Genomic DNA, 16,766 nt, shown 5'->3' with positions numbered 1-16,766 from the left:
TGAGCTCTGTCATAGCCTGAGCCCAGCTTCTATATTTCTTGGAGTCTTTAGATGCAGAAACTTGGACTTTCTCATCTTCAGATTGAGTATTTTGGTTCTCCATGGGACCAAAGTAATTGTCTTTAGTCAGGTTCCCCTTTTTTTTTTCCTGTTACTCATTTCCCCAGCCTGTGTCTGGTTTGGGGATGCTTCCAGAGCTTTTGGGTATTATTGGGACACCCCCCACAAGGACTTCAGTGTATGAGACTCTGACTGCTCTCCTGGTCTGTGAATGACCACAAGCTCACCCCTCTGCCATGGGTCTGTGGGGAAGGGAGGGGTCCCTGCTCTATGGGGGGCCTAGACTTCAACCAGGGTCTGAATGTGAACAGAGGACAGATCTCAGCAGTCTCCCTCCACTCCCCTACCTTCCCATGGACTCAGCACTCAGGGCTCAGTTTCCTGGAGGTTTCTGCTGGGTGGCTACACAGGCCTGTTTCTGTTTTATTGGCTGCTGCAGGCCACGCTGAGTGCTGCAACTGCATTGAGGGTCTAATCTATACTATATGTGGCCACTGATTTCGAGGAGAAAGTAAGACTGGTGACTTTGCACAGCCCTTCTTTCCATGTCATGACCTCTTTTAATGAAGAATACTTAACCTGGAGGTATACACTCCCTTTTGGCATTCAACTTAGTTCCTTCATAGCCTTGGTCAGACCATGTTCACATCCACATGTGGCATGATTCAGGGACTGTCAATCGAGGCCTTGTCTCAGCTGCTGCTGGTCTAGAGTATCAAAGTTCATTTTCGAAGGTTCTTTACTCCTTGAAGTAGCAATATGCACTAATTCTGAAAATTAGCTTTTGGATCTCAGAACACTAGGATACAAAGGTGGCCTTTGACCTTTTGAAACTCACTGGGTTACAGAGCAGATATTCCTTTCATTTTTTTTCCATGTCTCAAGTAAATTCAGCAAAGTTTGACTGAGGCACGTTCTCTTTAAGTAAGATAACATTTTATTAACAGGATCCCAATCTGCCAATAAAATGTATCAATGGATATGTCCCAGTTTAAACCAAAGACCAGACCCCAGATGAAGACAACTTATTTTTATAAGATTGGAACAAAAAAACTGAACAGAATAGAAGATAATATGGCATTAAGGACATGGTGATTGGTTACATAAGTGAAGCATGGGGAACAGTATGATTGATTGGAAGTTGCAAATGAAGGGCTAGCAACAACCCCTCTCCTTCTTGTGGCTAAGAAAAATTCATTGTTTGAGTCCACCTGCAAGGTTAAAAGATAGTGGGCTAAACTTTGGATAGAAAACCAGATATCCTTGAAGGATAGCTTGGTATGCTGCAAAAATACTAAACCAGACTCCCTGATTTCTACCAGCATCTCCCAAGGATAGTGGAATTCCTTGAGGAAAGACTAGAACTGTGATTAACAAGAGAACTGGATTGCTAAATTTACCTCATTACAGACCAACTGAGTTTTTTACACCATATTCAGAGTTCAAGAAACAGGACAAAATAACTAAATAAGTTCAATAAAAATGATAAAGAATCAATTTAATCCTCTCAATCAGAAAGGAACAGAGAAGCCAATGACCACATTGTCTCATAGAGGAAAGAAAATCTCTTAACAGTCTCAGAAGTTGTGAGGTAGCAGGTCACTGAGAGCCCCCAAGAGTAAATGAGGGAAGATAAGAAATGACTGGTTCATCTTTGAATGCTTCTGAAGATAGTCAAAGAACCTTCACTTCACAGTGTGATTAGGTAACCAAATTGATTCTCCTGTCTTTCCTTTACATGTCACGATTTTGAGAAACAACTTCTTAACCTCCATGTGAAGAGTTGCATATATGCTACATTTGCATTATACTCACAGGAGAAAGGATATAATCTCTAAGAAGTGATTAGGTCATTTCATGAAAAGTAGTCTGATCAGCACAGAATACTACTTGTCCCAGTCTCTGCCAAAGGTCAACTTCATCATTAACCATAGCAGCAACACCTGCAGTAGAGCCTTCCTCCACACCCCCAACAAAGGTTCCTCAGACCTCTCTTCCCCGCCCCCAAAGATCTGTTCAGATTCTTGAACTTAATATAAAAAATATATTTTTTCCTTTGTAATCCTATGTATTTCATTTTATGCATTTAAAAACATTATTCTGAGAAAAGGTCTATAATCTTCACTGGACTGCCAAAGGACTCCATGACACAAAAAATACTATTAAAAAAGATTACAATTAAAGTCTTTGTAGGGAAGAATATAGATCACAAATATGGGGGCCTATTTAAAGACTCAACTCTGGACCAAGATGGAGGAAAGATCATGATTTGTTTAAGCCAGTATATTCATGCTATTCTGACTCTCTTTTCCAGACTCCAAGCAGGCCATCTCCTTTGTTGTAATTTCTAATATGCTATTGTTAAATCAAAGTTTATTTATTTTTAGTGTCCTTGATGAGATTTTTAGCCCTTGTAGTCTTTGTGATACGATTTAGAATCTACTTTTACCAGTTAAGCATTTATAAATAATGTTAGCAAGTGACAGTCAAGTTTTTTTTCTCTTAAGTTTGTTTATAAATTTTGTACTACCTCTTTGAGGCCGCATGTTTCTATATACTGATTATAATCTGTTATTTTTAATTGTTTAGTTATGTCTGACTCTTCCTGACCCCATTTGGGTTTCTTTTTGGCAGATACTGAGTTTGCCATTTCCTTCTCGAGCATATTTTACAGATGAGGAAACTGAAGCAAACAGGGTTATTTGTCTTACCCAGGGTCACACAGCTAGTAAGTGTTTGAGACTGGATTTGAACTCAGATTCCTGATTCTAGGCCTGGCCCTCTATCCACTGAGACATCTAGCTGCCCCCATACATATATAACTGTTTGTCTTTGTGTAGGTCGTTATAAAATATATACCATTAACTTCTCCACTGTAGTATGCTAACAAGCATACTTCTTTTGCTTAGGAGTAATTAAGTTTGTGTTGTAACTTTTGTAATCTCATATTTTCCATCTGATCTTAATTCTTTCTGGGAACTCAGATAATAGAGACTTCTATTATATGACCTCCAGTGGAGGACCTGAGTTCAAATTCGACCTCAGACACTTAATAATTACCTAACTGTGTGACCTTGGACAAGTCACTTAACCCCATTAAAAAACCCTAAAAAAACATCAAAAAACTATAGAAAGCTACATTGAAAATTCACTTGCTCATCCTGGAATTCTTCCTTCACCAATAAAAGCCACACATATGCTTTTTCCTATCCAATTCATCCCTTCAACCATTAGCCAGGTGTCCCAGAAAATGAGGATAAAAGTCATTAGAGAGCATTATGACTTGAGACCATCCCAAAAAGAGTCTGCTCAGTTAGAAGTTTGTCCCCAGAATGAAGGGGATTTCTGACACAATGAGGAAAACAATCTTGTGATCTCTGAAGTTGAATATGATGATAAATGCAGCAACAGGATATTTCTTCCCTTTGCCATGCTTCTAACCCAATAATGAATGCACTGTAATCAGAGTACTATATAATCACTTTTTCATAGGCAAATAGATTATTTTGATTTATCAGATTGTGAGTATAGGAGGGAGAAGAGAAAAGGAAATTCCTTTTTGGAAAGGCCAAGGAGTTATTGCTACCAGGAAAAGTGTATGCAGGTATGTGTCACAGAAAAAAAGAAAAGTTCCATCCCAGAATATTGTGATATTGTACCATATTTCTTTCTTTTTTCCTCCCTCCAGAAATGGCTTCTTTTTTGAAGACTTCATCTCTTTCTGTAAGGAAAAAACTGTGGCAACAAACTGGCTTTCCACTGTACAACACTTCTCATGGTTTCCACGAGGAAAACGTCAAAAAGAAACTTCAGCAGTTTACTGGTGGATCTGTTGACCTTCATAAGGAAGATAGTGGTATTGGCATTCTCATTCTTAACAACCCAAGTAAAAAGAATGCATTCTCAGGTACTAGTTTCACCCCCTCTAGATAAAAGTTAATGTAAGAATATGAGGCACCACAGTCAAATGGAAACAGCACTAACTGGTTTTAAAGTTAATAGTCCAAGGGGCGGCTAGGTGGTGCAGTGGATAGAGCACTAGCTTTGGAGTCAGGAGTACCTGAGTTCAAATCTGACTTCAGACACTTAATAATTACCTAGCCGTGTGGCCTTGGGCGAGCCACTTAACCCCATTGCCTTGAAAAATCTAAAAAATAAATAAATAAAAAATAAAAAATAAAGTTACAAGGTTCAAGTGCTGGTTCTGTCACCATCTGTATGACTTAAATCAAATATTTTCAACCTCAGTTTCTTAATATGTAAAATGAGAAAGACTAAATGACTTCCATGGACCCTTTCTTAAACTTCACCTTTATGATCTTATGATCTAATAAGTAAATTCTTATCATTTGATTGAATGGTCCAATCTTACACCAAAATTCTTTGAGCTTCTCTTTTTTTGGTTCTGATAAACACAGTATATTGAGATTTCATTGATTTACTAATGTTACATTTTGTTGGTTTTTCATGACGATTCTTTAAAAAACTTAGATTGATCTCTTTCTGTCAGAGTATTTCAGAGCTGACTTTCCACACTTTAAATTAGGAAAGTGAGTCTGCTGCAGAGAAATATATTTTTCAAAAACAAGAGATGATTTTAATATTATTTCTGAATTATATACTTTACTGCTTCTTTGCATTTATTATATTTATGTTTATCTATTTCATTTTAACTATTAGAATATAAGAACCTTTGTGAGCAGAGACTGTTTATAGGATCTTAGACTTAGATGTGGAAGGGACCTTAGAGGCCATCTAGTTCAAGTCTCATTTTTATAGATGAGAAAATTGAGCTCCAGAGAAGTTAAATGAATTGCTCAAGATCACAAAAGTAATGACAAATCCATTGTGTCACTTGGACTATTCATTTATTAGTCCTAACTAATTTCTTTAAATTCCTTCATCATTTAGAAAATAGGAGATGTGGAACTTAGGACTTCTCAGGCCATTTAACCCAACTTCTTCATTTTACAAGTGAAGAAAGAAACTCAGGTTCAGAAGTTGGCTGACTTTCTAATGGTCATAAATATAATAAATGTCAAAGAAGGGATTCAAACTTCTGGAGTCCATGTCCAGTACTCTTTTATAATCATGCTAAGTACCTCATACAGAACTGTTCATCTTTAGGAAAAAGTTCAATGAATGTTTATTCTGACTGACTTTTTAGTCAACAAAAAGAAAACTTCTAAAAGTTCAATTTCTGAAGTGGATTGATTAGTCAGAGTATCAGCATCCTTAATGAAGCATTTTCTGATCATTTTGTGAAAAATAATAGAGAAAACAATTGGAACATTCTAACCTTGAGAGGTGGCTTACAGTCTATGGAAGAGTTTATTGTTTAATAGATTAAGCAATGGCCAGAGTAAATTTTGGTATCTTGTAATCCAAATTAATTACTGTTTTAATTTATCACTCTGTTACAATCCTTCATTGGCTCCCAAGGCAGTTTCTTGGGTAAAGGAAAAATGAGAATTTATCACACTGAGAATACTGTGAACTTGGAAAATTACCAAAGACTGTTAGCATAAGCATATTCAGAAGATAAACTTTAGAAGATCTTGGTAGGAAATTCAGTTTTAATTTTTACCTCATTCTGCAATTCCCTTTACATTCCTTTAGAGACCTAGGAAGGAGTTTTGATCTAATTGAATCTTTTCTTCAGCCTAGTTTCTTTAACCATTTCAGTAAATATAATTTCTCCTGTTTTTGAATGAACACTGGGTTAACACTCATTTTAATACTTAATCATATGATGCCTTGCATTGTTTTGTAACAGTGTTTCATGTGGTATTTAAATCCCATTAGGGTTTTGGTATCTCCCTCCACAATCCAGTGAAGTACTATGTACATAGATAGTAGAGACCTAGAATGTACTTGCAGACCTTAGAGTCTTTATCTCTCTTTTCCCTTTTTTTTTTCTTTCCATAACAGGAGTTATGATGCTACAACTTCTGGAGAAGGTGATTGAACTAGAAAACTGGAAGGAAGGGAAAGGCCTTATTGTCTGTGGGGCAAAAAATACTTTCTGCTCAGGATCTGATTTGAATGCTGTGAAAGGTCTGGGAACCTCACAGGTCAGTAGTCATGTAAATTGCATTTTTAGTTCTGATATACCTGTTGAAATATAAATGGTTTGGTCTGCCTGGCAATACAGATATAACATTCCGCAAACCTTAAAGTACTATGTAAGTATAAACTGTTGTTTTTATAATCTTTCAACACCACTTATTTTTGTATGACATTTCTTTAAGTGAATAAAGCTATGAATTAGTAGGCTAAAGACAATGATTCTCATTCTGTTTCTGCTACAATTAGCTATGTGACTTGAGGCAAGTAACCTCTCTGTTTGCTTATCTTTAAAATGAGGTTACCAGTGTTTTACCCTTTCTGCTTCATGAAGTATATGAATAAATTGAAATAATAAGTTTGGAAAAACAAATTTGGAAAATCAAATTCTTGATTCTTTTTAGAATACTTTTTATTGGGGAAGTAAGGTGTCATAGTAGATAGAGCACTGGTCCTGGAGTTAGGAGTACTGAGTTCAAATCCAGCTTATGACACTGGTTGTGTGACTCGGGCAAGTCACTTTATGCCAATTGCTTCCCCCCCCTAAAATATAGATAAAATTATTTCATCAAACTCTGAAATAGTGCTTTCATCATCTTTTTTTAAATAAAACTATTTTCCAAAAATTATTACTTCTTGGAATGAGGCTAAGTTTATGGCATCTACTAAATTTATCTTAGGATAGTGAATCACAGGATCAAAGATTTAGAGCTGTAAGGGATATCAGTGATCATGTAGCACAATCTTTTGATTTTATAGATGAGGAAACAAAGCCCCAATGAGGTTGTGACTTGTCCAAGGTCACACAAGTAGTGAGGAACAGTCCTGCTATTTGGTCCTGGTATTTCTAACTACAAATATATTAAGCTCTGCTACACTGCCTCTTTTTATCTATATATTATAAATTTAAATTTTGATATAATGTAATTTAAGTGATTTAGCAAGGTTCCCTTTGCACAGAATCTTCCAGGACTTGATTATTATATCAATCAATAAGCATTATTAAGTGTCTATTATATGCCAAATACTGTGGTAGGCTCTGGATATATGAAATAAATGAAATAATCTCTACTTATATGGAATTTAACACTTTAATGGGGAAGATAACAAATATAATCCATATTTATAAGTAGGGTATTTTCATATGATATGCAGAATGTATCCTCTGTATATACAGAATAAATATAAATAAGTACAAGATTGCATATAAATTTGATGGATTTAAGGGGATGATAGAGTGTAGTTAAGGTGTTTTTTAAGGATGAAGGAAGGCTTCAAAAACAATAGGTAAGGAACCAGAGAGGGAATGGTTGAAAATTTTAAGAGATCTGGGGAGATATAGGGATGATTAAAGCTGTAGTGTACTGGAGAAGATGAGATGGAAAGATGAAATCCAGTACATATGTAGAGAGGTTGACCTTTGCAAGAGAAAGGACTACCTCATTGTCAGAGACTGGGGAAAAGGTGAAAAAAGTGGAGGAGGAAGGAGGATGTCAAGGAGTTTGCAATGTTGAGAATGGAAAGAGAGGGAGAGCCTGCTGAATGGTCTCATTTTTCTCAGTAAAATAAGTGGGATCCTCAGTTTGAGAGTTGGAGGATGATGTGAAAGATGTGAGGAGGAAAGAAGATAGCTTGTTTGAAGATAGGGAATCCATTGAACAAATTTAAACTATATCAGAAATCATACAAAACAGTATATGTTAAAATAGTAATACTTATATCATTTTCTTAGTAAAACTGTGTCAAAAGTGATGAGGAATACTTGACTAATTTAAAATAGTGTCATGACTTTTGAAATTCAAAAATGTTTACAAGTTGCAGCTGTAAGGTCTGAATGAAGCTGTTCTACCCCAACCAAGAGATTCTGAAATCGTTCCTTATAAATAGTCTCTCTGTAAAAGAAGCATTTTTTTTTCTGTAACAAACACTCTGCCCTTTATAGTCACAAATGCATCACTGAAATATCTGCTTATTTGGTGAGATTGCTTTAGGTTCTCTGTACTGAAAATGATGAGATAGCCAGGATAGATTATAGTTTAGATAGAATATCCAAACAAATTCTGATAAAATACTCTAATACATACTTTTTCATTCTGATTGTGTTAATTATTCTGTTTTTTTACATTATATTTTAAGGTCATTGAATCTCTAATACAGTTTTTTAAGTTTAAAAATGTCCTTTGTTTTACAAGATTTCCTTTCAATCATTTAATCTCGAGAAAGAATTGGTTAAGTTCTAATTGTGAGTTGTTTGAAAAACCGTATGTAAATTTATTTCCTTTTACAGAAGCTTTAAAAAATTATGTTGAAGAAAGAGTTGAATTAGTTTCAACACCGCTTGTTTAAAGAGCAGTATGATATCTGAGAGTATTCATAGAGAATACTCTGTTGAGAAGGCAAAATATTCGATGTCATATAAAGATTAATCTTGAAAAGATTTAGGACAGGGCATAGAAAAGGGAAGAAAAGAACTAGAAAAAGTATTCATTGTACAATTTTGATTTTATCCACAATCCTAAATAAATACTGTTTTGATACTAGTGATGTCATATAGACCATCAAGATAAAGTTTTTTGGTGATTTGTATAGTTTGGAGTCATGGGGGCAGGGGATAAGGTGCAGAGTTTTCTATGATTTAGAAATGAATCTCATTCTGAAATCTGTACAATCATCTACTGGATGATAACTTTTATCTTTACCTTCTGGATTAACTTTCTACTAGCCTACAGTCTTTCCTAGATTTAGTGGTTATTATTGTCTCAGTACTCTTGTTTGTCTCTTGTTGCTTCCACTTTTTCTTTTAAGTTTTGACTGAGAAATGAGTAGTACCCCTTTATGTGACATAGTTATCTTGTCCTGGAATATTCATGATAGGCATAAGACTACCATGAAGTTTGTTTGAAAATTTGATTGATGGTTAAGAAACCAATGAGGTTTAATATTTTTTGACAATGGGCATTTAGGTGGCGCAGTGGAAAGAGCACTGGCTCTGGAGTCAGGAGGACCTGAGTTCTAATGTAGCCTCAGACACTTAACTGTGTGACCTTGGGCAAAGTCATTTAACCCCATTGTCTTATATAAATAAAATTTAAAAAAAATATTTTTTGATATTTCATGTCTGTAGTTCAGGGGAAGTTTCTTCAAAAAGCAGTCAAAAGGTGTTGGCTATGGCAAAACATAAAATATGAAGAAAAATCATGAAACTGAAAATGACTAATCAGCAGACAAACAATAGTTGTTTCTAGATGTGGGACTTATATCAGAATTAGTTGCTTATATGCAGTCATAGCAGAAATTAATGACATATTATTTCCTTGCTTTGTTGTTTCCCCCATTAGAATTTAAGGTCTTAAGGGTAGAGAATATTTTGCTGTGTCTTTAATATCTCCACTGCCTATTAGATACTTTAGAAATGTTTATTGGTTGATGATTAAGCAGAATTTATTTTTTATGTAAATCAGAGTAATTAATTTTATTATTAATAAGGATCAACATTTTTCTAGTCCCATCTTCAGCTATTTTTTATATATACATATATAATACTACTTTGATTTTCAGTTTCCAGCTGTAATTCTGCTTCAGAAAACATGAAAGCACTTATTTGCTGAAAATGCATTTTGTTATGTGAGCTATATACACATTTTGCAAAATGGAGGAAAGTTAGATTCACTTTTCCGCTCTACAACTTTTGGGTTTTTTTTTTCTAATTCAAAAAAACAAGTTTCCCTCATTACATTAGTTTATATTTTTATCTTTGTTTTTGTTTTTACTTATAGGATGGAGTCGAATTGTGCATGTTTATGCAAAACACACTAACAAGATTTATGAGGTAGTATCCCTTCCCTTCTTATGGGGTAGTTACTAGAAATAACTTTGAAACATCACTGCTAGCATTAAGATTAAAAAACAGAGAAGTCATTGAAAAAGCTAAGACAGGTAATGAACACTTGGCAGATTTGACTAGTGTTTAAAATACACTACAATGTGTATTGACAAATGTTTACACACCTGTTGTTATACAAACAAGGGATTTGGGAAATGAGGAATATAAGGAATTGTAAGGTTCTGAATCTCCTGTATTTTGGATTAGTTATGCAAAGATAAGGAAATATTCATTTAAGAGCTACCACAGAATAATTCCAGAGTTAATTGCCATGAGTTGTACAAGTGAGAATGAAGGAGGGAGCAAGGACTGTGAGCTGTGGTAGCTTGAAAATGCTTCTCAAAGAGAAAAGACTTGATCGAGTAAAGCCTCAGCTAGGACTTGAATCAGTGAGGAGACAAGTGTGGGGATGAGCTGGGATGAGGTAGGGTTGAGTGAGTTGGGTAACCTAGCATTGTGTATTTTGAGAGGCAAACTGCCTGAATTGGTTACTCTTTTTTTTTTTTAGCTGTGGAGCTCGATCCTATTCAGTTTCTTAAAAGCTGATTCATTTTTCTTGGCTTTGCTTTGAGTTTACAGAATGTGGACAGGCACCCTGGGACTCCTTCATAGCCATATGGAGTTGTTCTCCATAGTAACTGAAGAGAAGTCTCAGAGATAGCCGAGACCAAGTCCTCAGTTTTGCTCACTTATAGTTGCCCTGAAGATTTGAGTTGGAAAGTTCTAGTGTCTTGAGTTCTGAATCAAATGTTGAATAATATTGGGCAGCAGTCTTTCATAAGAAATGAGCATTTTGTAAAAGTACTTTCTTTGAACAATGAATTTTTCTTTCTGAATTCCTCTGTGCCTTCCTCCAATTTCCTATTCCAGGACTCATGCCTCTGGAACTTCAGAGTTCTTCCATATGCCCAGTTATAGAATATCAATCTATTTAGGTAGAATGATTACAGTATTGTTACTCTGAATTTTAAGTTGCACTTTTTCTCCCTTCCCTCTTTTTCCTCTCCCCCCATTCAAAATAAAAGCCCAATGTTTCATTATCTTTTAGAAGTTGTTTCTGATTATAACATTCTATAATAATTTACTCTCCCGTTGAATCTTCTCAGATATTTATGCAGTATTTGTAAATTGATATTCAAAAGTATAAAACAAGTTAATAATACTCTGTTGTTTTTCATTATGTAGGCTGCCTTTAATAAGTGTGGCTTTGGTTCAAGGAAGAGCAATGGGTGGAGGAGCAGAATTTACCACAGCATGTGATTTCAGGTATAGTGAAAATTGTGTTAGCTCTTAAACATATATCTATTATTTACTTTGAGATGACTAGCAGTGTTTTATATGCTACTGAGCCAGGTTATGTATCAATGAACAATTTTTTTTGTCAGATGTAACTTGAAGATTTTTATGTACCTTATTAATCACATACCTTTAATAATTTTTATTATTTGAATGCCTTTGAAAAATTTTTAACAGAAACAAAATCATTTTGAATAAATTCAGATCCATCTCAGCACAAAAGCCAGGTAGTTTTGGGATTGCATAATTATGAAACACACAAGTTACTTAAGGAAAAGTGAAATGAGATAAAAATGAGCAGAACCATCTCCCTAACCATGCATGCTGGAACTTCTGGGTTTTCTCAGGGCTGTTGTATCTCATGGGATAACTTCAAAGTTCATTTTAGTGGGACAGAAAAATTGGGTAAGAATGTGCTTTCTTTTCAGAGATAGGAAACTATGGATGCAGAATTGTGGCATCAAAAACTAAACCATAGTAAGGGTCTTTATGGGCTGCGTAATAGTTGTGTCTTTCATTTTTGAAGAGTATCAAAAGAGTACGGTTACCAACTGATCAGATCAATATAAATTTGGAGTGTTCTATTACAGGTCAGGCACAAATAGTCCATGGGAACATTTGGAGTGGAAATATCTCTAAATCATTTCATTTCTCATTTCTTTTGAGCTTCTACAATTCTGCTTTGCTCATTGAATATAGCACCTTCTCTAGTTGGGCATGCCACACTGGGCGCTTCTGTGTGAGTATCACCATGTCAGGCAATCAGTTTCAGAGTTCTTCAGCAAGACCTCAAGAGTATCCACATATGGTCTTCTGACCACCCCATGAACACCTTCCTTGCAATAATTATTTGTCAAATAGTCTTTTAGGCATATGTATATTTCAAACAATGTGGCCAGCCCATTGGAATTGCATTCTCTGCAGTAATGTTTGACTGCTTGGCAGTTTAACTTGAGAAAGGACCTCAGTATCCAGTACCTTATTTTGCCAGACAATCTTCAGAATCTTCCTAAGACAATTCAAATGGAAGTGATTCAGTTTCCTGGCATGGTTCTGGCATACTGTCTGAGTTCCACAGGCATGTGAGGTTAGCACAACAGCTTTGTAGACCTTTAGTTTGAAGGCAAGCGAATGCCTCTTCTCTCCACTTTCCTTTTGAGCCTCCCAAATTTTGAGCTACCTCTGGCAATGCATGCATCAATCTCATCTTCTGGGTGTACATCCCTGGAAAGTGTACTGTCAAGGTAAGTGAACTTACCTACAGTATTAAAAATTTCTCCATTTGCTGTAACTGATAGTTCCATATTTGGATAGTATGGTGCTGGCTAGTAGAGAAGTTGTGTTTTCTTGGTCTTAATTGTTAGGTCAAAATTAGCCAAGCAGTGGAGAGTCCATATTTTTTTAAATCATGTACTGACTCTACTTTAGTCTTGGCTTATACCTGTTTAGGTTAAATAATTTGCCAACAGTGCAATAGCTGACTTTGAATCTGTTTTCATCATTATTAAATGCTTCCAACAACATCACTGAAAACATCATGCTAAAGCATGTTAGCAAGCACACAGCAGCCCAGTTTTACTCCATTAATGACTTGATCCAGAATGCATGCAAGCATATCGTCAATATACAATTGAACTTACCTGGCCTACCAAATTTTGGCATGATCTTCCACAAGCTCTCATGACCAAAAGTATCAAAGGCCTTGATCAGATTGACAATGTCTGTTGTCTGTTCCTTGCATTTCTCATGGAATTGTTGGGCAGCAAAAACCTTATCAGTCATTCCTCACCCTTTTTTTTAAGGTTTTTGTAAGGCAGACGGGGTTAAGTGGCTTGCCCAAGGCCACACAGCTAGGTAATTATTAAGTGTCTGAGACCGGATTTGAACCCAGGTATTCCTGACTCCAGGGCCAGTGCTTTATCCACTGTGCCACCTAGCTGCCCCATTTCCCCCCCTTTCTAAAGCTACATTGGCTCTCAGGTTGATGTCATCTTCTAGGTAAAGGATCAACCTGTTAAGATCTCTGACAAGAATCTTGCTGGCAGTGACTAAAAGAGACTCTTCTGTGATAATCACAGGACAACCTTTTTCCTATATCTTTATAGAGGATGGACAGTGGAGGCATCTTTGATCTCCTGGGGGGTAACTTCCTCTTGCCATATAACCTAGAAGATTTGTCAGCTTTTGTATGAGCAGTGGACCCTCTGCCTTGTAAATCTCAGCTAGAATGGAATCAACATCAGGTACTTGGTCATACGGGAGGAGTTTAATGGCATTCAAAATCTCTTCTTCAATTGGAAGTTTCGCTAAAAAGAAATGACTTCAATGTGAGGTCAGTGGCTTCAGCATTGATAAATGATAGCCTGTTTACTAGATACCTCAGTGCCAGCACAGTGTTCATCACTCTTAAGATGCCTTATTGCTTTAGTAATACCATGATCCACTGGTCAGCTTCTGGTAAACCAAAGTCTTTGGGTTCTGGGGTGGCATGGTTGAAGGTGGAAGGTCTGAGAGGAAAGGTCATACTGACAATTAGTCCATCAAGAGACAGGTTTGGCTATACTAGGTCATCATTTTCTGTTGCCAGAAATCACATGCTTGTGCTTGCTTGCCTGGCCTTGATGGTGTGCTAAGGTGCCTTGCTGATACAGGAGGAAGAGAAACCAGTTCAAAGGCTGTGGGGGTCCAGCCTCCACAGGGTCCTTGGAACCTGACAGGAGGGATAGAGTCAGTGAAATGAGCTGAGTCAACATGGGTAAAAGCAGGAGCAGGTTGACTGTCAGCTGCTTGGATTTATTTTTATAGTCTCAGAATCATGTATGCATCAAGCAAGCAAGCTAAGATCATTTCCTTGGTTACAAAAGTGTACAATTTTTATTATCAATCATATAGTTCATATGGTTACAAGTTTGATCATGTAGTGGTTACAAGTATGATTATCAATCATGTAGTTAATTTTCTTGTCCCTGCTCAGACCTTGATGACCTCAACCTGTCTGTTGCCTAGTTTGTTGCTGCATAGTAAAGTTATTAATTAAGCAGAACTTTCCTGATAATAATCTTTTATATAATTCATTTAATGGAATACTTTTATGTTTTTGTGCTGTGTATGTAATGTTTTTCGATATGCTCCCTTGACAACTTATAGTGAGGGCAGTTATGTTTGTCCACCTGTCCGCTGACTCCTTCAGTAACCAATTTTCCTTTCAGTTCTTGTTGGTAGACGCCACAGTTTCTATGACTTTTTATTCTTTCCCAATAAACTCAGGCTGTTAGAGTTCACATATTCTTTCACCATCTTTATCATATATTCCTGTGTATTATAAGGGGGGGCAAAACTGTTAATTTCCCTGGAATTCCATGTGACCCATCTTATATCTGTTTTCCGTGTATATATTCTGACATCTCCTTGGAATTCCCAGTGTTGAGTTTTCCAGAGATTTCATAATATTGAAGCTTTTTGCATGCCTCAGGGAGAGGCAATCCTGTTAAATTTGTACAGAGTTTACAATCTGCTTTATTCAGGAAATTTCTCTGAAATCCTTCCTTTATAGTCATTCCACTATTAGGATGAGTAAATACTGCGATCAATAATAGACCTATTAAATATTGGTATGCATGGAATCCCTATATATATATAATGAAGAAGGAAATGTTCCATTAGGCGGTGTGACCGCCTTGAGTCTTCTTGCTTCGACTGTGTCAAACAGCTTAGAGACCCTGGCTCCCAACAAAAGGCCAAGAGATTATCATAGCATCCAGACCATCATCAATAATCCTTTTTTACTCTTAAATGAGGTCATGGGAGCAGAATGATTCTGGAAAAGGCAAGTGAGAAGAATGCATTGCACAGCATACCTCTCACCATAATAAACCATAATTGTGCAAGTCATGCTACCAATTACTAGATTGGCATGGTCCTCTTCAATATTGAAGGATAACTATTACTGTTAATATTTCCATGCCTTCCTTTTTTAAAAATAAAACTTTTTGTGTTATGAATAAGATAATCATTAAACAGAAAAGCATTTCCATAAACAAAGATGCCCAGAATTCATAGAATGGAGATAGTGTGACACAGTCCTCAAAGACAGGAAAACCTACATTTCCTGTGTCTGACACATACTGGCTAATCACTTAATACCTCAGTGCTCTAGGAAGCTTTCTAAAGCCTACTTGCAGAAAAAGGACTGACCTGCATTGGTTTGGGGAGTTTGTTTAGCTGGACATTTCTTGGACCTGTGAAATCATAGGTTACAAACCTATTCCTATTAAATTTAACGTGATAATGGCAACATTACCCTCCTTGTCCCCTTTGGACTTACTTGTTCTTTTCTGTGTATTTTTAAGTGTTTCATTGCTACTTTTTCCTTCTTCACATTATCATCTTATAAATAAAAATGAAATAATAATAATAATAATAATAGTACCATTCCCTTATAACAAAAGTAGTCAAGCCAAATAAATTGTGTTGTAATGTTTGTGCCTGAAAAACCATACATCTCATTCTGTACATTGCCTTTCTATCAAGTGGGAGGCAATGGGAGTGGTAAGGTGGTGGTAATATTTCTAAGTTACTTCATAGATTAATGGCTCCAGTCCACAGCTTCATTAACTTAATTATTCATCAGTGTGCAGGTTTTTATGTGATTATCGAAAAGTTGGATTTTTCCTTTGAAAATTGTCTACTTTTATCCTTTGACCACCTGCCTATGTAGTGGCATTTTCATGTGTTTTTGAAAAAATACATTAAAATTATTAAGAATAGTAATTAGTCAGAAAATGCTTAATAGTGCAGGGGCAAATACATCCTCCTTCTATCTTCATGTCTGGTCCATTTAGAATCTAGAATATCCATTTTTTTTCATGTTCTCCCTATAACCTGATATGAGTAAGGGCCACTGAGATTGTTGCAAGAATTCTGAAGGAAGTACAAGCTTTAGAAATTTTCCAGGACCTAGGTAGCAATTTCATATATGGTAGGATTAAAATGCTGATTGATGGTACTGAAACAACTTTAAATGAAGCCTCTAAACAGACTCTAAAGTGACAAAATCTACCAAAAAACAAGTTCTCAAAGATATTGTAGCAGAACTTTAGTAAAGGTCTTTTTTCTAGAGGTCACTGAAGAATTTCAGTGGAAAAATGTGCTTCCTCCTCTATTAATGGATGACATTTGTGTGGCATTGTGTAGCTTTCAAAACCTTGTAAAATTATTTACACACAGTAGTTCATATATTCTCATCTGCAGATCTGTTGTATCTAGCCCAACACCTATAAGGTGGAAGTTCTTAAAATACTGAGAAATAGAATTGGAAAAGAGGTAGAAAGCAGTAGAAATGCTTAAAAAGAAATATCTGAAAATAACTCAAGCAGGAATAGAACAATTAGCCAAGTAACCAAATCAGTTGATGTCCTCTTCCCATAAATGATAGGATCATGCAGGACCCTAAGAGCCAAGA

General features: G+C 36.0%; 2 protein-coding genes across 6 annotated transcripts in view; one reads left to right on the top strand and one right to left on the bottom strand.

Annotated features, from left to right (window-relative positions):
- Positions 1-16,766, bottom strand: part of RSPO3 (R-spondin 3) — a 642,258-nt gene that overhangs the window by 329,767 nt on the left and 295,725 nt on the right. The gene's annotated exons all lie outside the window — the stretch shown is intronic.
- ECHDC1 (ethylmalonyl-CoA decarboxylase 1) overlaps positions 1-16,766 on the top strand; it is a 57,328-nt gene that overhangs the window by 20,978 nt on the left and 19,584 nt on the right. For 4 of the 5 annotated variants that reach the window (XM_074187539.1, XM_074187537.1, XM_074187538.1 and 1 more), the window contains 4 exons: positions 3,749-3,967; positions 5,992-6,134; positions 9,903-9,955; positions 11,195-11,275. In XM_074187539.1, coding sequence (XP_074043640.1) covers positions 3,751-3,967; positions 5,992-6,134; positions 9,903-9,955; positions 11,195-11,275 — 494 coding nt within the window. In that variant the 5' untranslated portion in view covers positions 3,749-3,750. The remainder of the gene's footprint in view (positions 1-3,748; positions 3,968-5,991; positions 6,135-9,902; positions 9,956-11,194; positions 11,276-16,766) is intronic. The other variant, XM_074187540.1, reaches the window with a different exon arrangement.

The sequence above is a fragment of the Macrotis lagotis genome, chromosome 5 (genome assembly GCF_037893015.1).
Source record: "Macrotis lagotis isolate mMagLag1 chromosome 5, bilby.v1.9.chrom.fasta, whole genome shotgun sequence".
Lineage (NCBI taxonomy): Eukaryota > Metazoa > Chordata > Mammalia > Peramelemorphia > Peramelidae > Macrotis > Macrotis lagotis.
The sequence above is the reverse complement of the archived record's forward strand: the minus strand, read 5'-3'. Positions and strand labels throughout refer to the sequence as shown.